This window comes from Rattus norvegicus, chromosome 17 (assembly GCF_036323735.1).
Source record: "Rattus norvegicus strain BN/NHsdMcwi chromosome 17, GRCr8, whole genome shotgun sequence".
Lineage (NCBI taxonomy): Eukaryota > Metazoa > Chordata > Mammalia > Rodentia > Muridae > Rattus > Rattus norvegicus.
Genome location: NC_086035.1, coordinates 71105929 through 71127818, shown reverse-complemented (window position 1 = coordinate 71127818; position 21890 = coordinate 71105929). Strand labels below are relative to the sequence as shown.

General features: G+C 40.4%; 1 protein-coding gene and 1 long non-coding RNA gene across 6 annotated transcripts in view; one reads left to right on the top strand and one right to left on the bottom strand.

Annotated features, from left to right (window-relative positions):
• Positions 1–484: 484 nt before the first annotated feature.
• Positions 485–10835, bottom strand: LOC120097737 (uncharacterized). Its single transcript, XR_005495389.2, has 5 exons — positions 10273–10835; positions 10068–10175; positions 7319–8232; positions 4101–6133; positions 485–2389 (listed from the first exon to the last, which is right to left on the bottom strand). It is a non-coding gene; the product is annotated as an uncharacterized LOC120097737 (long non-coding RNA).
• Positions 9834–21890, top strand: part of Akr1c15 (aldo-keto reductase family 1, member C15) — a 26588-nt gene continuing 14531 nt past the window's right edge. For 4 of the 5 annotated variants that reach the window (XR_010058904.1, XR_005495305.2, XM_039095922.2 and 1 more), the window contains exons 1-5: positions 9834–9991; positions 14162–14329; positions 15487–15603; positions 16635–16712; positions 17646–17768. Coding sequence is in view for 3 of the 5 variants with exons in the window: in XM_039095922.2 (XP_038951850.1) it covers positions 9905–9991; positions 14162–14329; positions 15487–15603; positions 16635–16712; positions 17646–17768 (573 nt within the window). In the remaining 2 variants the exon portion in view is untranslated. The remainder of the gene's footprint in view (positions 9992–14161; positions 14330–15486; positions 15604–16634; positions 16713–17645; positions 17769–21890) is intronic. The other variant, NM_001109900.1, reaches the window with a different exon arrangement.

The window sequence follows — 21890 nt, the reverse complement described above, 5'->3', positions numbered from 1 at the left end:
CTTTAAAAACAAATGTTAACCTTAGCTAGTGTCAGGGTGTATTACCTTTGCCTCAGCAACTGTATAATTTATTTCTGGCTTTCATGATACAATTAAGTTTTCAGCTAAATACTTGCCTCAGAGAAATCATGTAATTGTAATTATTCTCCACAAAGCCCTCTGTTGAGAAATCTTGCTTGCTTAGCTTCCACATGAGGTCAGTGAGGTAAGATGGGGTAAGGCACCAAAGTTTAGCAACACATCACAGTGCAATGTGTCAATATCAGCATTTGACAGACCAAAGTCAGAAGATCATGGGAGTTCAAGATTAGCCTGGACTACTATGGGAGACCCTGTCTCAAACAACAATGGCGCCAGCAACAACAAAGAAAGCAAAATAGGGTTTCTTTTTTTTTATTTTTTTTATTTATTTATTTTTTTAAATTTATTTAATACTTAATAATAATTCTTTGGTTTCCGGGCAAACATCCCCTTCCCCCCTCCCCTTCCTTATGGGTGTTCCCCTCCCAACCCTCCCCCCATTGCAGCCCTCCCCCCAACAGTCTAGTTCACTGGGGGTTCAGTCTTAGCAGGACCCAGGGCTTCCCCTTCCACTGGTGCTCTTACTAGGATATTCATTGCTACCTATGGGGTCAGAGTCCAGGGTCAGTCCATGTATAGTCTTTAGGTAGTGGCTTAGTCCCTGGAAGCTCTGGTTGCTTGACATTGTTGTACTTTTGGGGTCTCGAGCCCCTTCAAGCTCTTCCAGTTCTTTCTCTGATTCCTTCAACGGGGGACCTACTCTCAGTTCAGTGGTTTGCTGCTGGCATTCGCCTCTGTATTTGCTGTATTCTGGCTGTGTCTCTCAGGAGCGATCTACATCCGGCTCCTGTCGGTCTGCACTTCTTTGCTTCATCCATCTTGTCTAATTGGGTGGCTGTATATGTATGGGCCACATGTGGGGCAGGCTCTGAATGGGTGTTCCTTCAGTCTCTATTTTAATCTTTGCCTCTCCCTTCCCTGCCAAGGGTATTCTTTTTCCTCATTTAAAGAAGGAGTGAAGCATTCACATTTTGATCATCCGTCTTGAGTTTCGTTTGTTCTAGGCATCTAGGGTAATTCAAGCATTTGGACTGATAGCCACTTATCAATGAGTGCATACCATGTATGTCTTTCTGTGATTGGGTTACCTCACTCAGGATGATATTTTCCAGTTCCAACCATTTGCCTACGAATTTCATAAAGCCGTTGTTTTTGATAGCTGAGTAATATTCCATTGTGTAGATGTACCACATTTTCTGTATCCATTCCTCTGTTGAAGGGCATCTGGGTTCTTTCCAGCTTCTGGCTATTATAAATAAGGCTGCGATGAACATAGTGGAGCACGTGTCTTTTTTATATGTTGGGGCATCTTTTGGGTATATGCCCAAGAGAGGTATAGCTGGATCCTCAGGCAGTTCAATGTCCAATTTTCTGAGGAACCTCCAGACTGATTTCCAGAATGGTTGTACCAGTCTGCAACCCCACCAACAATGGAGGAGTGTTCCTCTTTCTCAGAATCCTCGCCAGCATTTGCTGTCACCTGAGTTTTTGATCTTAGCCATTCTCACTGGTGTGAGGTGAAATCTCAGGGTTGTTTTGATTTGCATTTCCCTTATGACTAAAGATGTTGAACATTTCTTTAGGTGTTTCTCAGCCATTTGGCATTCCTCAGCTGTGAATTCTTTGTTTAGCTCTGAACCCCATTTTTTAATAGGGTTATTTGTCTCCTTGCGGTCTAACTTCTTGAGTTCTTTGTATATTTTGGATATAAGGCCTCTATCTGTTGTAGGATTGGTAAAGATCTTTTCCCAATCTTTTGGTTGCTGTTTTGTCCTAACCACAGTGTCCTTTGCCTTACAGAAGCTTTGCAGTTTTATGAGATCCCATTTGTCGATTCTTGATCTTAGAGCATAAGCCATTGGTGTTTTGTTCAGGAATTTTTTTCCAGTGCCCATGTGTTCCAGATGCTTCCCTAGTTTTTCTTCTATTAGTTTGAGTGTGTCTGGTTTGATGTGGGGGTCCTTGATCCACTTGGACTTAAGCTTTGTACAGGGTGATAAGCATGGATCGATCTGCATTCTTCTACATGTTGACCTCCAGTTGAACCAGCACCATTTGCTGAAAATGCTATCTTTTTTCCATTGGATGGTTTTGGCTCCTTTGTCAAAAATCAAGTGACCATAGGTATGTGGGTTCATTTCTGGGTCTTCAATTCTATTCCATTGGTCTATCTGTCTGTCTCTGTACCAATACCATGCAGTTTTTTCTTGATGGTGTCTGGGTTGCTTAACATGATGGGAAATTTGTGATGTCATCATGTTTCTTCACAGATCAGGGTAGAAATCTTTGGGATCATTTGACCATCACCCTGCAGGACGAGCACATTAACATCTTCATTAAAATTGTCAAGGCCACAAGATTCAGGTGAGGAGGGGTCTCCACGCCCACCATGCACAGACTCTATTCACTTTGCAACCAGCGGAGGCTCAACTTTGCAAGTAAGTAGTTGGAATATTCATACACTCTTCCTTATGACAACATACAGAGTCAACCCTGCACCCCACCTTTCTTTAAGGGTGCTTATTAATTTCTCAGACTGCATTCTCAGTGGTCATTGCTAGCATTAGTCTTCTGTATGGCCTTCTGGCCCAGCTTGAGTTAGAAATTGCAAGTTAATAATACCTGAACCTCCAGCTGGAGAGATAGCGCAGTGGTTAAGAGCACTGACTGCTCTTCCAGAGGTCCTGAGTTCAAATCCCAGCAACCACATGGTGGCTCACAACCATCTGTAATGCGATATGATGTCCTCTTCTGGTGTGTCTGAAGACAACAACAGTGTACTCATATAAACAAAAATAAATCTTAAAAAAATAGCTGAGTTTCTATTCAAAATGTTCTTAAAGGGTTTGTTGTATGATAGCACAAAAAAGTCAAACAAAACAAAACAAAACAAAATCTGCCAACCAGCTGTTGTAGTTTGACCAGTAATATCTCCCCTAGGCTCTGGCATTTAAACATTTGTTTCCCAGTTGGTAGCACTGTTTGGAGAGGTCTCAGAGATGGGGCCTCTCTGAGGAGACTGAATACTAGTAGTGGCCTTTGAGATTTCAAAGCCATTCCTAGTTTGCTGTCCTTTTTTTTCTTTTTAATTTAATTTATTTATTTATTGGATATTTTTTTTATTTACATTTCAAATGTTATTCCCTTTCCTGGTTTCCCAGACATAAGCCCCATATCCCATCCCCCTTCTCCTATAAGGGTGTTCCCCTCCCCACCCCCACCACCTGACATTCCCCTATACTGGGGAGTCCAGCCTTGGCAGGACCAAGGGCTTCTCCTTCCTTGGTGCCCAGCAAGGCCATCCTCTGCTACCTATGCAGTTGGAGCCCTGGGTCAGTCCTTGTGTAGTCTTTGGGTAGTGGTTTAGTCCCTGGGAGCTCTGGCTGGTCGGCTCTCTTATGTACACAGTTCAAAATGTGAGGTTTTAGTTTCTTGCTTCTGCCAGACAGTAAATGTGCAGATGGTTACTCCCCAGGGGAGGCACCCAGTTACAGAGCTGTTTGGCAACAAGATCAAAAAACCTACCCTGACAAGTCATGTAATTTTATTTTCATAAAATTATGATTTCTTTATGAGATTCCTATCCTGAAGTGCCATACTTCAGGCAGTCACTGCCCTAGGATACTTCAAGTAAGATAAGCTTATCTGAAATTTAAATATTTATACAAACCTAGAGTCATTTTCCTGGTTCAGTCGGGGACACACACACACACACACACACACACACACACACACACACACCGATTTGCCTGATTTGCCTGAAAGTTTTTCTGGGAAATAATTTTCTTTCTTGGATTGACCTTCAAGAAAAAAGTTGTTAGTCACTTGTCAAACAATTCTCTGTTGTGCTTTCTGTGTCTGTGTCTGTCTCTGTCTCTGTGTGCCTGTCTCTCTGTGTCTCTCTGTCCTCTCTCTGTGTCTCTGTGTCTCTGTGTTTCTCTCTGTCTGTCTCAATTTCTAGCACCTTCATGGTGCCTCACAGCTGTCTGTATCTCCAGGCACATGTGTCTGATACCCACTTTTCAGGTAGCAGGCAATCCTGTGGTACACAGCACCTCCAGCATCCATAATCAGCAGGATTTCCTGTCAGACCTCAATTCTAGGGCCAGGACATCCAGGAACGTCAGGATGGTTCACTTAGGCACAGGAGAAAAGAAAATATTTTCATTCTATATATCTTAAACTTGGGGGTAGGCCTGTAAGTTTGGACTACTAGGAGACAGATGAATGGCAAGAAGTTCTTTTACATGTGTTTCAGTGATGAAAGGAACCCAGCCAGTCAGGTAAAGTTTGTCAAAGTGTGTGATCACCATAACAGATAGCCTACAACTGGCAATAGAACAAGAGGACAAAATGGATAGACTTAGAACATGAAGATAATCTATAAAGGCGAAGTACTCATGGATTGTTGAGTTTTGGGGAGGGTCTTCCTGGCGCTTATAGATCCTGATAGGATTTGAATGAAGGTTTTAACATATTCAGGAATATGTATGGGATTTTGTTCTTTTCTTGCCCGTAGCTCGTTAACCCATTACCCATCCTGACATCCACACTTTTGTCTTTACTCTCGCCATTCTTTAGGATCAGGTTTTGCTCATATCAGGGTTATCTCCAGGGCCCAGGTGGGGCAAAGACAAAGCCCAGCTGTGTGATATCCAAAAGATTTACTACAACACATCGGTGAACGAAACCATTACGGCCCAAAGCAAGGAAGACAGATTTACTATTGTGATCCCAGTGCGGGAGAGAAGCAGATAATGGCATCCGGTGGACCCCAAGTCTGGCTTCTGAGAAGTGACATGAGCTTCAGGTTTAAACAGAGGAAGAGCTGAGGCAATTGGTGAGTGGTAACCAGATTAAGCAGCCTTGGTCAAAATATGGTTGCTTGATTAATATGTCAGTTCTGCCTTAGTAAGGGCATTTGAGTTAACACTGTCATCACTTATTGAGGGCCCACAGTGAGTTCTATTCACAGGTGATCATCCTCATTTGGAAGAAGATAATCCAGAGAAAGGGATTTATAGGCCAGACCTGTGGTTTCTGCAATACGAGGTGACTAAAGATTTAAGGCAATGACCAGAGACCTTCAGGTGGTTTGGGGAGTCTGAGCAAGACATTCTAAAAGTTGACAATAATATGCCTCTGTCGCTCTTCTTGCTGTGGAAACGGAACACAGTTTTGTAGCTTGTTGATCTTGCCGTTGTTGATCCTGCTGAATGAATTTTTGAGACCACAAAAGGGAGAACTTGAAGATGGCTTTATTGGAGTTAGAATAAACAATAGGGTAGGCTGATTAGAGGATTTTGAGAGGAGGGAGGAGAAAAAGGGAGGAGAAGGAGGACATCAAGGTACAGCTTTAATAGAGTAGATAGGTAAAAGACAGGCCTTATTGGACTCAGTAGACATATTGAATAGAGAAAGAACTGGATACCTAGAGTTTTGCTTACCCAAGTTTCGCTTAGTCTAGTTTTTAAAACTATTTTCATTGTTTAAAGTTTTTCTACGTGCATAATTTTATATTGAGAATATTCCCTCAAACTCCCTCCCCCCCATTTTTGACCCCTCTTCCAGGCACCCCCACTCCCATCCCCATGAATTTCCTCTGTCTCCCTGCACATTTTACTTCTACTTTTCATGCCACAGACAGAGAGATCCCTCATGTGAAGGATTTTATACAGATATGTAAAATCTAGGGGCCACAAATGAAAGAGAGCTTATAGTCTTTATCTTAATGAAGTTATTAACTGTGGTAACATAGTGCATGACACCAGCTCATATTCTAAGAGACTTGGACTTCGCTGGACTTTATAACGGAAGTTAATAACAAATCTTGAGATCACTCAAGATGTAAGACTGTTACCCCTGCACACCCATCCTGTTTATTCAATCTGCCTTTAAGAGAACAATGTAAGAAGTGACCTTACTTGCCTTGGATTTCCCAGTAATCAACTTTGATTTTACAACCTAAGCCAGTGCTTAGCTGTAATCTCACGTTCTGTATCTTCCCAGTTCCTGCCCCAGTGTCGTGAACATGTGTTCTCATAATCATTGGCTGAAAACAACAACAGAAACAGTTGAAAACAATTTATAAAATGAATATCCACCATAAATGTTAAACACAGCATATAGATATTGCTTGGTAAACAGTGGTGTTTGTAATACTGTTTATCGTCTGGGTCAGTTGGGGACAGTTGGAGTCAGTGACTTAATCCTTTGTAAAACTAGGGTTTTCTGTAAAGTATCTTTTATTCCTTCTCCAAACAATGAACTAGACACAGATGGACACAATGGATACAGAGAAAGACAAAGAGTTAGGGACAGATTCTTAAGACGACCTTCAGGCAGGCACAGATTTAAACTCACACAATAGATGACAACAGTTGGAGATACCAACACAGTATTGGCGACTCCAAGTCTATTATTGGGTTCAAGTCAACCACGCTTAACTGAAACTTTAATCTTATTAGCATTCAACGGTTGCTCAGGTTCCGTAAGACCATAGAAGTAAATAAAGCCTGACTATTGTTGACTCCCTCTGAGTTTGGGAAAAGGGTTTTTGGCATGCCTCTCCTTAGGTCTCTTTTCCCTTTAGATGAGGTTAGCTGTGCCATCCAAAGCCAACATTATCACTTGATAGAAGATGGGCTGCTATGCTTGTTGCTTGATGTGACTGAAATGCTTGCCTTTACCGCAAGCTTCTCTTTCTGTGCTTTATGAAACTCTCTTTCTAGGTGGCTTGTGGACTGGGAGACATTCCCTTTTCCCTAAAGAAAAATTCGGACCTATTTGATTAATCAAGGGAAAGCTGGATCTCTCAGTCTGATTTTCAGCATTCTGTGTTTTAGTTATCTTAAATTTCTGTAAATGTACGTATCATATGTTTAGAATAATCATACGATAAGTATGATTATCTATCATACTTTACATATCTCTATGAAAGAAATCTAACATCAGGAGCCTTAGATGAGAGAACTCATGATATTTGTCTTTCTGAGATTCTTAGTACAACCTTTTTTTTAAAATACACATTAAGTATGTCTTAAATTCTTATAATGAGTTAAAATTAGCTAAAACCAAGAACATTTCATACTGCAATAAGCATCACAGAGAAAAACTACGACAAAAAAGGAACACCCAGAATGAAGGGAAAAATGGTCAGGGACTTATGACATTTCATGATTTCTCAGCTTCTATACAGCTAGATGACTAAGTAAAATTTTGTATATTCCTAACTCACCTTGCCTCAGCGTCTTCCAGGCTCTAAGTCAGGCAGAAGCCTCTCGCCTACTTCTCCTGTCCTCTGAGGCTTGGACACAGTGTGACATTTCTTTTTTTCTTTTTTTTTTTAGTAAATATATCCATCTATTTAATTCTCAAGGCAACCATATAGACAAGTGTTGACAGGGTCCATTATACAGATGAAGAAACTGAGGCACATTCCAAGATTGAATATTGTCCTAGTTTGCTTTCCATTGCTATGATCCAAAGCCACTTTTAGAGGGAAGCGTTTACTCATCATACAGCTTACTTAGAGGCCCATCACAGGGGGAGGTCACGCAGGGCTCAGGGTTGGCACCTGGAGACGAAGCAGAGGTCGTGGAGGAACACAGCTTGCTCAACCTGCTTCCATGTACACCCAGGACCACCTCCTCGGGCAGTACTAATATCAGGATACAGATGATGTAAAGGGGGCGACAGGGCTGGAGCTTTAATGAGGTAGAGGGAGGGGTCAATACAGAATGAAAGGGGGACAGGAGAGAAAGGACAAACAACACTAACATTGTTTAAAAAGCCTTAACTCATATTGTTTTATATTTACCATATAAAATTACACACACCACACACACACACACACACACACACACACACGGCTGATAGTGTGCCTCACAAGAACCATAGATACACAAAAGCCCGGTTCTCAGGCATGAGGAACCACCTTTCAAGCTGTAGGTCAGGATAGCCCAAGAAACTCTCAAAACAATACCGGCTGTTGCTGTTGCCGTGGTCCCCTCCCAGAGGCTGAAGGTCAAACCCTACTGCTGAAGACACCACACATTTAGGAAGAAGGATTTAGAAGATTAGAGCTGGATGTGTCCTGAAAGCCTCCTTCTTCAGATCTAGCGTCCAGAGTGTCAGAAGGTGCCACGCCAGCTGTCAAGGGAGGCAAGTGATCAATGGTCCCCACAGCCGTGTCGCTATCTCTGAGCGACAGTAATCAGCATGCAAGACATGAGCAAAGTGAAGACAGTGTGACATTTCATCATGGAAGTTTTCTCCTGGCTTTTGGCTTTGATTTCTGTGGGACTCACTGCTTTCTACCCTTTAGCCTTTTATCAGGAATTTGCCATAGGAAAGCACAGAATGCTTTTGGTTTCTTGCTTCTTCTGGTAGGTTTTTCTTCTAACCTCCAAGTTGAAAGAGAAAAATAGAAACTATGTAGGCATGGACCGTACATCTGTCTACCTTAGGTGACGGCTTCTTGCTCACCTAGAAAGAGTGTTATGATTCACTGTGAAGAGGGACGCAAATCCTCATTCTGTCCATCTTCACAATAGACTGGCTCATCTACTGGATTTTTCTTGTGTCTAGGATGAGCCTTTTCTTCTTTGGTGACCACTATTCTGTGGTCAGGGCTATACTAGTGTCCAGCATTTCATGGAACAGAGCGTTATTTGTGTTTAGTTTCATAGTTGAACCAAAGGAAAGACAAAGTGTGTGCTCATTAAATTTATGCTGGCATATAATACACAACAAAAGGATGAATAGTCATTTCTGTTTACGACTTCTGTTCAAAGTGTTACTTGTGAAGAATCTGTTTGGAAGTCAGCATACACCCACAATGACTTTAAGCACAGTCTATATTTTTAATAAACATTCTGATGAAGAAAAAAAAGGATTAATCCCCTACCAAGCAATGGGGATGGACTGAAATAACAAGACAGATTATAATGCTGTTGGAAAAGCACTTGTAGAATTTCAAGACAAGGAAGTTTGACACAACTGGGACCCCAAGCAAAGTGCTGTTTAGGGTTTTCTGATCCTAGCTGAGTTTTTGAATTACTTTAGAATATAACTCATAACAAGCCTGTGGGAGTCATGAGGAACCGGAGGCTCATGTACATATGCTGCACATAATGAGCAAAAGTACATACTAGGTTAATAGCGACTGTGATGGGGGAGAGTAGGCTCTTCTGGAAATAGGCAACTATTTCAACAATTTTCAACAAAGGCAACAAGACAGAGCTCTATCCATTAAAGAAGCAAAATAGAGAGAGTCTGAATTTTGAATGAAGACTTACGACAGAGAGGAAAATAATGAAATTAAAGGTGAAGATTCCAAAGGAATTTTGATATTCTAGGAGCTTGGGCCCAGACATCAAATTCTCTTTGAGAAATTCTATAATGTAATTTTTGAAGTGATTCATAAAACAAACAGAGGGTGAGGAAAGGAACAGGTTCTGTAGCAGAATTCATGTTTAGAAACAAACACCGTGGTGATAATTTTATATCTTATAATGTAAGTCTGGTGTAATTAATTATCAGAGGTAGACTGTCAGTTAGCTTTTTAGTTTAGGTGCTGAAAAATCCAGCATCTTCTAACATGTGAACTTTCTCTGTGTGTTTCCCTTAAGATATTTCTGCAGAGTCATGAAGGGATTACAAGAAAGTCAATGGACTCACTCCAACTTTATTTTAGAACCTCTGTAATCTTGACCCCGCCCATCTTGACAGAAATAAAGAGTGCTGGAGCCTTGCTTTGTATTCAGCTCAGGTTAGTCAAGGGAAGAAAGGGCACAGTCTAATCGACTGGGCTGTGGATATCATGGATCTCAAACATAGTCGTTCAGTGAAGCTGAATGATGGAAACTTGATGCCAGTGCTTGGGTTTGGCACATTTGCTTCTAAAGAGGTAAGTGGATATTTTGGAACCACAGGGCTGGAAACTACCTACTCTGGAAGCAAGTAAGAAGGCAGGAGACCTGTACCTGATAGATGATTCTGCACTTTTCTTTGACTGCACACAGCTTGCTTCCGTTAATGCTTGGTGATCACCTTCAGTACGTGGCGAGATGACAAGATGTTAGTTCTGTAGACTTGGAAGTAGATGATTCTGTTAGTGGACTATTTTTCATTTTGTTAGTATAATTTCCCAACAAATCTTGATGCTTACCATATATTTTGAGTACTTACATGGTTGAGTGCATTGAATCCCTGATGTAAGTATTCTTATTAACCTTTGCATTCTTAGCTTCGAAAGCTCAGGCTCTTCTCCAGCATTTTGCTCTTGGCTAGACATTCCCATGGTAAATAGCTATGGGAGAAAATGGCTAACAGTGGAGACATTGGATAACAGTTTTGCTATGAGGTTTTTTGTTTGTTCATTTGCTTTTGTTTGTTTTAGACAAAGATATATTTGTTAGAGAGTTTCAACTCTTTGAACAGGTTTTTAAAGTTTTATACATGTACGCAACATATTTTGGCCATAGCCATGACTCACCTCATACCTCTAACTCTTCTCAGACATTCTCACATCTTCCTCCAAACATCATGGCCTTTCGTTTTAATAACCCAGTCCATTAATACTGATTAAATTTCTATAAATAGAACATGGCCAACCTATTTGGGGTCATATGCCTGAAGGAAATAGATTCTCTCTTTCCAAGAAGCCATCAACTGTCAGTAGCAGTTTAGGTAGGGGTGAGGTCTTGTCATCCCATCCTCTGTGCATGCTGCAGTAGTGACTTGTTCAAGCTTTGCACAGACAACCACAGCTGCTGTCAGCTCCTGAATACTAGGGGTTCTGTCACATCCAGAAGACACGTATATGGTAGTTTTCCTGTTCCCTTAACCTGTAGCTCTTACTATTTTTCTTCCTCCTTTCCTATGATGTTCTCTGAGCCTCTTTAAGACATGGTAAGAAATAGATATTCCATTTATGGCTAAGTATTTCACAGAAACCTAGACATTCAACTTTGACTAGTTGTGGGTCTTGTTATTAGTCACTGTTAATGGAAAAACAAGGTTTCTTTGATGAAGACTGAGAGATGCATTTATAAGCAGGCATAAAGATACCTATTTAGAGTGCAGTCAAACTTTAAAAAAATGTCTATGATAGGCTACAGTCATTCTATTCATAGATTAGTATTGAAGACTTACAAAACATAAAGTAACAATGGGGGTTCGGTCACACTTCTTATCAAACACATTATATACCCGTTCAACAGCTCATTTCAGTGAATTCAAAGTATCAAAGTTTAGTCACAGGAAATAGAAGCTTTGGGGGTGGCTTAGGAAGGTTTGTCTCCAAATGACAAAGATATCAAGATACTCAATGTTGGTGGAAGGATGATAAAATACTAGCATCTGATAGAACCAGCTTATTTCCAATGGTATATTGATCCTTTGTGATAGATTTAAGCATATAGTATGTTCTGTAGCTTTTAGCCAACATCTGTTACTATTGTCAAAGACAAACCTGTGTCTCAGGGAACAGAACAGAAGCATTTCATAATGCCCTCACTTACAAAAGTAAAGGTAGCACATGCCTTTGAGAAATAGAAAGGAACAAACAGAAGCTTCCCTCACAATCTAGTAGAAGTTTTTATCCTGTCTGTGACTCTAACTCCACCAATGACCTTCTATGGGTCATTGCTGGAACAAAAGCCTGCCAAGTTGTGTGTCTTGTGACTTCATTTGTCCAGCCAAGTTTGTTTCCTGGGAGGAACACAAACACAGGATAGCAGATTAAATCATTAAAATATACACTGATTGAAATTCGAGGAAAATCTGTAAATATTATTGTCCTGACTTTGCCTCCCAACAGGATCTCAGTGAGGTGTGGTCCTTGTAGTGGGTCAGGTAGGTAGTTGTCAGCTCTCTGGGCATCTGCTACTCTCTCACTGTGTTTTTTTTGGGTATTAATCTAGCATCCTGCTCTTCAATCCTCCCAGTTTTGATGTGCGCAAAGGGACAGACTCATATAAATTTCCTTCATGCAAAAATAGTGGGTCAATTTTTGTCAGTAAACAAATCGTAGAATAAACAAACTAGTGTTTAGTAGAGTGAATAAAAAGGAATAAATATACCCATTTTACTGGTCTGGAATATCACCTATGATGGCCATACTTTTGGTTCTGAGTGAGCAATTTACTAAGTATTTACAGGCAAAAGTAAAAGAAAGAATTATGAAGAGGAAATAGAAACAAATATGTAGTAAAACATTATTAAATCAGGGGGTTGACAAACATCTAGTAGAAATGAACTCTGAGAGTACCATTGAGGCAGCCAGCTGGAATTTCCCTGTTGTAGTTCCCTCCTGGGCAGAATGAAGTACCCTCTTAGGTGAGGCTTCCAAGTAACTGAACAAAAAGCAGCAGATAGAGATGACATCAAATTGGATGCCTGCAGCATCCAGCAGGAATCCACTGGAGAAGTCAAGGTGGTAAGTTGGAGTTCCTGATTTAGCTTTCTTTTTTCATGAATGAACTTCCCATGACTGACCCTTCATGTCAGTGTCACATCTTTCTCCTCCTCCTCTTCTTCTTCTTTTCTCCTCCTCCTCCTCCTCCTCCTCCTCTTCCTCCTCCTCCTCCTCCTCCCCCTCCTCCTCCTCCTCTTCCTCCTCCTCCTCCTCCTCTTCCCCCTCCTCTTGTTCCTTTTCCTCCTCTCTCTTCTTGTTCCTCTTCTACTTCCTCTCGTCCTTCTCCAAGTAGTGGTTTGTTTTCATATCATGGGATAAACAACAGTCACTTCTGACAGGAATGATTTATATTCTAGCCGTTTTTAAGACACATGTTTTCAATACCACTTGAGTTTTTCCCTCTTCATGGTACAAAGCCAGTGGGTCAACCTGACCTGGGGCAGAGAGTCTTGGAGAAGAATTAACACGAACATACTTGGGTCTGAAGTTAGGGGAGAGGAAAGTCTGCTTCCAGAGCCAGCTTCTCAATGAGCTTTTAAGAGCCTATGAATATTTACCAACATAATGTATGATATAAATTTATGCATATTCTTTTATATAATTATAAATCGATAACTAACAAATCCAGTGTTCACGATTAAACTTCTTGTTTTGTTTTGTTTTTTCTGGAGCTGGGGACCGAACCCAGGGCCTTGCGCTTGCTAGGCAAGCGCTCTACCGCTGAGCTAAATCCCCAACCCCTTACGATTAAACTTCTACTTGGTATTAAAATTCATCTTGGCAATGGTAGGAGTCTTCAACAGTTAAAGATCCACTGCTGTGTGGCTTTCACAATAAGATAGAGGTATTTGAAGCATGTATAGACAGCAGTGTTATAATGGTGGTGGTGGTGGTGATGATAATGATGATGGTGACAAGTTCCTAGACTTACTTTATAGATAAGGGAGATCCTGACCATCTGATCATCCTGCCTCTCCACCTCCTAAGTCCTAGGATTGTGGCTGTGGGCTACCACACCCACTTTTCATACTTCCTTGTGTATTAATCACCTTCTCCACCCTCTTCTCAAATACCTCTTAAAAGAAGGGGAAGCAGTCCTTTTGTTTATGGAAAAATATCCAGGACTTGAGAATCTAGCATAGTGTTAGGCAAAAAGAGGCCACTCAGTAAATGCTTATTGTATAAGTGCTGATTGCAAGGACTGGAAAAAACGAAGGGTATAAAATAATCTTGCATGAACTAAAGAGCCTATTTGGGTAGAAATTGGGAATGATGGGTAATAGGAGCTAGTTTTCAGCTGTCACCCCAACCATACCTGTGAGTATGTACACCTGTCCTGTTCCTGGGTGCCTTAGAAATTTTCTTCCATTGTGCTTGCTTTCCTGCTAGCTAGTTCCCACAGCTGATCTTTATCGAGTGAAACTTGCACTCGCATACTTCACGTGAATCCTATATCACTAATCCATTTAGTCATGATTTAGAAGTTAGTCTTGTTGTAGTCTGTATCTTCAGATAGATTGCAAGTCTATTATCAGGGTTTTCGTCATCAAAAAAGATCAACCATGGCACTGGCAGCAACTCGGAGAACATACTATGAAGAGATAAATGGTTTTTTGTTAATTGGCCACATCCCCAACCTTCCCTATTCTTGTTTCATAGATTCCAAAGAGCAAGGCTGCCGAGGCCACAAAAGTAGCCATTGATGTGGGTTTCCGTCACATAGATGCAGCATACTTCTATCAAAATGAGGAAGAAGTTGGACAGGCCCTCCGAGACAAGATGGCTGATGGGACTGTGAAGAGGGAGGATTTATTCTACACCACCAAGGTGCACACTTGGGGCCAGAATGTTTGGAGGCCACTGCCAATTTAGATATATTACTGGGGAGGGAGAAACCATCATTTTGGTATCAATTTGCATAATTTCTTTATTGCAAAGACCCATCATATAAGGGCCAGCAAAATGATTCAGTGGGAAAAGATGCGGGTTGCTATGCTTGGCAACCTTTGACCCTTGGGATGTGCATGGTAGAAAAGAAGTAATTCTTGATATCTGTGATATTCTTTACATCTGTGGTATCCATGAATGTGCACATACAGAAGAGTGCACGCGCGCGCACACACACACACACACACACACACACACCCATAATGAAAAAAATTAAAAAAGAAAAATTTTCCTTTGCTCTAACTTGTATTAAATGTGGAATATAGCTACTCAGTGTTTTTGAGTATCAGACACTGTTTAGATTTAAAATAAGAAAACAGTTCTGTTGGATTATCTGGCCTCTCTGGAATCTGAGTAACTATTTCTTTCTTTTTTTTTTTTTTTGGTTCTTTTTTTTTTCGGAGCTGGGGACCGAACCCAGGGCCTTGCGCTTCCTAGGTAGTAACTATTTCTTAAAGAGATTATTACTACATGCTATTGAGATTCACAAAGGGAAAAATCATTTTTCAAATCAGCACTGACTAGACTGAAATTTGTCACATTCTCTCAGATCACTCGTGACATGATCTGAGCTGAGGTCCTAATGATGTCTCCTCCTTATCAACACTGGTGACAACTTGTTTTTAGATTGGCTTTCTTGGAGTTTGTTCTGGACTTACTAAGGACAGTGACTCCATCCCCAGTAGCCCATCATTTCTTCATTTCTTTGAGACCCAAGCTTCTAAATCTCAAAATACTTAAGTTGGTTGTTTTCTAGATCCTGTTAAAGTCCTTCACTTTGTCACCATTGAAGTAAATGTTAATACTCTATTGACGATGTGCTCTACACAGAGCAGCATAAACCTGGGCAGGGTTATGGGGGAGGATCTGGGAAAAGTTGGGTGATAATAAAATCATGATCAAAATATATTATCTGAGATTTTTTTAAATAAAAGATCACTAAACATTTAGCTCCAGCTGTTCTTAGCTGAGCCAAGACCACGATAGAGCATCCCTATCCTTTCATTATAAAGTATAATTTTGTTTGGAAATTGCAGATTTGGATTACTTTCCTTAGACCAGAGTTGGTACGTCAGTGCCTGGAGAGATCGCTGAAGAAACTTGGGCTGGATTATGTGGATCTCTGCATTATTCATATACCGATTGCTATGAAGGTCAGTTTTAGATTTTTATGCCTTTGACTGTTGTATTATGTCAGACCAGTGAGTTTTTCTGAGCTCTCCTCAAGAGAGATGCATCAATCTGTATCTGAGGTAAATGCTTATGACTCTCCATGACAGCTGAGTGACCCACAGGTGGAACTTCTTAACGCCCAACCTCTAGTATTCTGAAAGGTTGAAGTTTGAGGACTTCACTGCCTTTTAGCTATCAGAGTTCCCCAAATGTGGAAACAGCTGAGACTCTAGAGGCTTCTCCACCTTCTTTTTTTTTAACTGACAAATATTTGTATTAAACATTGAATTGGTTAGTAATACTATATTAGGTTTCTTACCACATATTTTTTTCTTCAGTGGAGTTTGTCTAAGTGATTAAGAGTCTGGGCTTTCTCCACCTTCTTAGGGAATGTTCTTGCCTATGTGTACCTTTGACACTAAGACAAAGGGATCGGAATTTGGGTTCAATTTGGGATTGGGCTCCTTTGGGCCTTGTGGCTTCCTTCCTTCCTTCCTTCCTTTCTTTCTTTCTTTCTTTCTTTCTTTCTTTCTTTCTTTCTTTCTTTCTTTCTCTCTTTCTTTCTCTCTTTCTTTCTTTCTTTCTTTCTATCATGGTACATGTTTGTTGATTACATCTGGTAGACTCATTAACTCAGAATTGACTATCACAAAGTGGAGAAAAACCTCATGATTAACATCCTAAGTTCTAGCCTTAACATCATTCTGTTTTTGGGATATGAAATAAATTTCTGTTGAAGGAGCTCTCATAATTGATCAAGTTTAGGACTTCTTAGTAGGGGGGAAGGGGGAAGGGGAAAGAAAGTGGAGGCAATCAAGGGGAAAGATGTTCTGCTATAATCTCTTAGATAAATTCAATTTTCTCCCGCATCTCCCTTTACAGACACATATGCACAATACACACAAAGTGATTAATATAATCTCCTGAGTGTTGGGTAAGTTTAGCACATTAGGAACTAGAAATTGACTATTATGGAAAATATTTGTTAGCTTCTCTATTCTCCTCATTCTAGCCTGGAGAGGAACTTCTGCCAAAGGATGCTAATGGAAAATTCATTTTTGATACAGTGGACATTCGTGATACTTGGGAGGTATGTACTGCTGTGTAATGCCCAAGGAATTATGGGCAGGGTAGAAACAAATTAATTAATAATCAGAAGGGTTTTTTTCAATCTAAATAATCAGGAGAGTTTTTTTTTTCTGTTAGTTGACAAACCTAAGACATATCATAATGCCCAGTCTTATTGTGACTTGTTATGCCATGTTTGGGTGATATGTCTGGATGGACTGCTCTTTTGTGTAGGGAAATAAAAGAGGAGTAGATCTGGGGAGAGGGGAGGTGGGGGAGAAGAACTGAAGGGAGTGAAGGATGGGAAACTGTGGTTGGGATGTAAACAAACCTTTCTCTATTACTGTAATCTCAGCTGTAAAGTAAGAGTTGTGTAGCATGACTTTAATTTTTAATCTCAATTATAGTTTGATGTTGTAATTTCTTTGCCTGATAGAGCTGATCAAAGATAGAAGCCGGATAAAGGTGGTCAACAGAAAGAAACTCAAGGGTTACAACACTACTCCAGGACAGAGAAACACAAGTGTAGAGAAGCGTAATCTGCCTTAGTACAGAGCAAGCTATACTTGAGAATGAAACACGCAATTATGCATCCTATCTCATATAGAGTTTTCGACATTATAGGAAAAATATAACAACATGTTTTGTACTAGCGCAAGATCTGTGAATTCTTTGTCTTTGACTATGATGGCATTTATTGAAGAAATCATTGTATGTCTGGCATCAAAATAGATGTGGAGGGAGGTAAAAGGGGACTTGTATTTGCTGTTCTCCATGTGCACGTTATTGAACGAGCAGACAAGTACATATTCATAGCAGGTGAGAGCATTAGTCAAGGCTATGTTCAAGTGACAACATCACTTTGAGAAGCTGAAATCGTTATATAAGTGTTCAAAAAATGTTCAAGGAGAAACACCAAAGAACAGAATATGATACATGTTTTCTTTCTCCCTAGGCACTGGAGAAGTGTAAGGACGCAGGTCTATCCAAGTCTATAGGGGTGTCCAATTTCAACCACAAACAGCTGGAACTGATTCTGAACAAACCAAGGTTGAAATACAAACCCACCTGCAACCAGGTGAGCTCTTAGTCCACCTTGGCCATCCCTTACCTTTGTTCTTCCCAAGCTTCTTCCATACTCAATGCTTCTTAAATTTCTGTTTCGAATTAGCTAATTGGATCATGACTATTTGCCCTGAGACAGGAAATATCAGTGATGGTTCAGGTTAACTAGAGTGTTAAGAACAAGGCCCTCTAAATCCCGCGTGGACCTGAGGGTTCTATGAGACACCCAGGTGAAGATGTGTTGAAAGCATCTGTTAGTTCGAAGCTCAAGGTGGTTAGGGATAGATGTACCAATGTTTTGTGTCGCTGCCTCATGGATGGTCATTAAGGGCACAGGATGGACGGGTTCTCCCATCCTGTAGTAATGAAAAGGATTCTTAAACTCTTTCTTCCTCCTCTCCTTTGGCTTCCTTGAGCTCTGAGGGAAAGGACTTGATGGAAATATCCCATTTTGACCCATGGGTTCCAAGATCTCTCAGTCATTGCATCATGTCTGACTGTGCGTCTCCGTATTTGTTCCCATTTGCTGCAAGAGGAAGCTTCTCTGATGGTGGTTGAACAAGGGTCCGATCTACGAGTATAGCAGAATGTTATTAGGAGTCTTTTTATCTCTACATCTTATTTCTTCTTTTCTTTTCCTTTCTTTTCCTTTCCCTCCCCTCGCCTGCCTTTCTTCCTTTCTTTCTTTCTTCTTTCTTTCTTTCTTTCTTTCTTTCTTTCTTTCTTTCTTTCTTTCTTTCTTTCTTTCTTTCTTTCTTTCTCTTTCTTCAGTATTTTTTGGATTTACCTTAGGTCCCTGGGCTATCTAGTCTCAGGTTCTTGGTCATTCAAGCAGTGTCTGGTATGGGTTCCATCTCATGGCATGAGTCTTAAGTCAGATCACACACTGCTTGGTTACTTTCACAAGATTTTGTACCATCACTGCACCAGTATATCTTACAGGTGGGATACCACTGTAGAACAAAGGGATTGTAGCTAGGTTGGTGTTTACATTTCTCCTTTGGTAGTATGCAGAGTACCTCCCTGGAACAAAATACTGGAATATAGGGGTGAAGCCTCTATGTAGGTACCGGCTTGACTTCTCCATGTTCAGTGAGTTGTGTGTGTATTGTTTTTAGCCTTGCTGTCAGTTTGTGAGGAGCAAGATAATATATGTAATATATATAGTATATAGTGTATACTATATATAGTATATAATAGTGTACTATATACTGTATAATATATAATCATATAAAATATATACTATGTATTATATAATGTATAATATTTATTATATATTAAATAATAATATATACTTAATTTTTTCCATTAATCTATTTATGCATTCATTTTATAGCCCTCTGTCCTCTTACTGACAGAATCCCTCCCCTTTCCTCCCTCCCCTTCTCTTCTGAAAATGGGAAGGTCCCTTTGGGTACCAACCCACCCTGCCACATCCTTTCCCACTGAGGCCTGACGAGGATTCCAGTTAGGGGAAAAGGATCCATGGGCAGGCAACAGAGTCACAGACAGTCCCTGTATGAAGATCAAGTTGCACATGAGATACATATGTACAGGGGAAGCAGGAACTAGGTCCAACCCACGTATGCTGTTTGGTTGTTGGTTCAGTCTCTGTGAGCCCACCAGGGTCCAGGAGAGTTGACTGTTGGTCTTCCTGTGGAGTTCCTATTCCAGATCCCTCAATTCGTCCCCCAACTCTTCCATAAGGCTCCCCAAGCTCCATCTAATGTCTGATTGTGGGTCTTTGCATCTGTTTTGATTAGCTGCTGGGTGGAGCCTATCAAAGGACAGTTATGCTAGGCTTGTGTCTGTAAGCATAACAGAGTATCATTAATGTGCCAGGGATTGGTTCTGGTCATGGGATGGATCTCACAATGGACCACTCATTGGTCGGCCATTCCCTCGGTCTCTGCTCCATTTTTGTACCTACACTTCTTGGAGGCAAGGCAAATTTTGGGTTGAAAGTGTTATGGGTAGGTTGGCATTTCATATCTCTCCACTGGGAGTTCTCCCTGGCTACAGAGAGTGGCCACTTCAGGCTCTATATCCCTCACTGCTAGGAGTTTCAGCTAAAGTCACCCTGGTAGACTTCCTGGAGCCTCCCATATCTGAGTTCTCTGGTACACTCCCACCCCCTTCCCTGCCAACTTCTGTTCATTCTCCTTGCTCTCCTAGTTTGTTCTCTCTCTCTCTCTCTCTCTCTCTCTCTCTCTCTCTCTCTCTCTCTCTCTCCTCTCTCTCTCTGGCTCTCCTTACATTTGATCACCCCTCCCCCCTCCCCTCTCCTACTGAGTTTCTTTCCTTTATCCACTTCCAATGACTATTTTGTTTCCCCTTCTATGTAAGATTCAACCATCTTGCCTTGGGCCCACCTGTTATTTAGCTTCTTTGCGTCTGTGGATTGTAGCCTGGGTATCCTGTATTCTATGGCTAACACTCACTTATAAGTGAGTATGTGCCGTGCATGTTCTTTTGTGTTTGTGTTACTTCACTTAGGATGATATTTTCTAATTTCATCCACTTGCCTGCAAATTTCATCATCTCCTTGTTTTTAATATCCAAGTAGCATTCCATTGTGTAAATGAACCTCATTTTATCTATTCTTTGGCTGAGGGACTTCTGGGTTGTTCCCAGTTTATGGCTGCTACAAATAAAGCTATGAGCATAGTTGACCAAGTAAGTGTCCTTGTGGTATGGTGGAGTATTTTTTGGGCGTATGCCCAGCACTGGCCTTGAGATAAAATTATCCCCAAATTTCTGAGAAACCACTCAATTTATTTCCCGAGTAATTGTACAAGTTTGCACTCCCACCAGCAATGGGGGAGTGTTCCGTTTGCTCCACATCCTCGCCAGCATGTGCTGTTGCTAATTTTTTTTTTTTTTAAATCATAGTTATTCTGATAGGTGTGAGGTGGAATCTCAGGGTTGTTTTGATTTGTATTTCCCTGATGACTAAGGATGTTGAACATTTCTTTATGTGCTTCTCAGTCATTAGAGATTTCTCTGTTTAGCTCTGTATGCCATTTTTTAATTGGGTTATTTGGTTTGTTGGTTTCTAATTACTTGAGCTTTTGATGTCTTTTAGATATTAATTCTCTGTCGCATGTAGGGTTGGGGAAGATCTTTTTTCATTCTGTAGGCTGCTGTTTTGTCCTATTGATGGCGTCCTTAGCCATGCAAAAGCTGTATAGTAATATATAATATGATATATTAATATTATTAATGTTGTATTATTATAATAGTAACTACATTATTAATACCTCATAATAGAATATATTATTAATAATGGCATATTTTGTGTAATATATAATAAATAATAAATACACAACATATGTAAATATAATAAATATACAATGTATAATAAATATATGTAATATAATAAACATAGATTGTATTATATGTACTTTATATATAATTACATTATTAATTATTTATATATTCATACATGTATGTTTTATATATAAATATAAATTAATATATATAAAATTTTGCTTTATTTATACATGAAGGCTCCACTCTATTAGGTTCCCATATTACCCCTCAAGTAATTTGATTTCACCTGCCTCTCCCAGATGAGGTAGACGACAGTAAGTAAACAAGGCCCTCTAAATCATCATGAGCAAAGCTCCTGTGACTCACAGAGGCTGAGGTAGCTTGCACAGGGCCTGCACAGGTCTGCACTATGTCCTCTGTGCTTACATTATGGTTTCCAGTCGAGCTTTTATGGGATTCCAGAGTGTGCAAACAAGTGGGTCTCTGATTCTTGTGCCCTCCCTTGGGCTACTTCTGTTGGTCAGTCTAGTTTTTGTTTTATATTTTATTTTGTTATATTAAAAATGAATGAATGAATGTAAGTCTAGCCACTAGGGTAAAGGCTAACTATGGAGTTGTCATTTATTTCTGTTGGGAGGGGAAAAATCGCTTTTCTCCGATGGGAACAACCCTGAGTACATCAGGTATTGCAGGACAGACATCGTGTTTAGGAGCAGTTGAGCAACAAACATTTAATAGACTCCACAGTTAAAGAAGAAAAATAGGAACAGAAAAAAAGGAAAGGAAAGGCAGAGGACAGGACAGTAAACATGGCAAGAGCTTCTGGCCAGGAGATGGAACAGGGACTGTGTGTTAGGCTGAG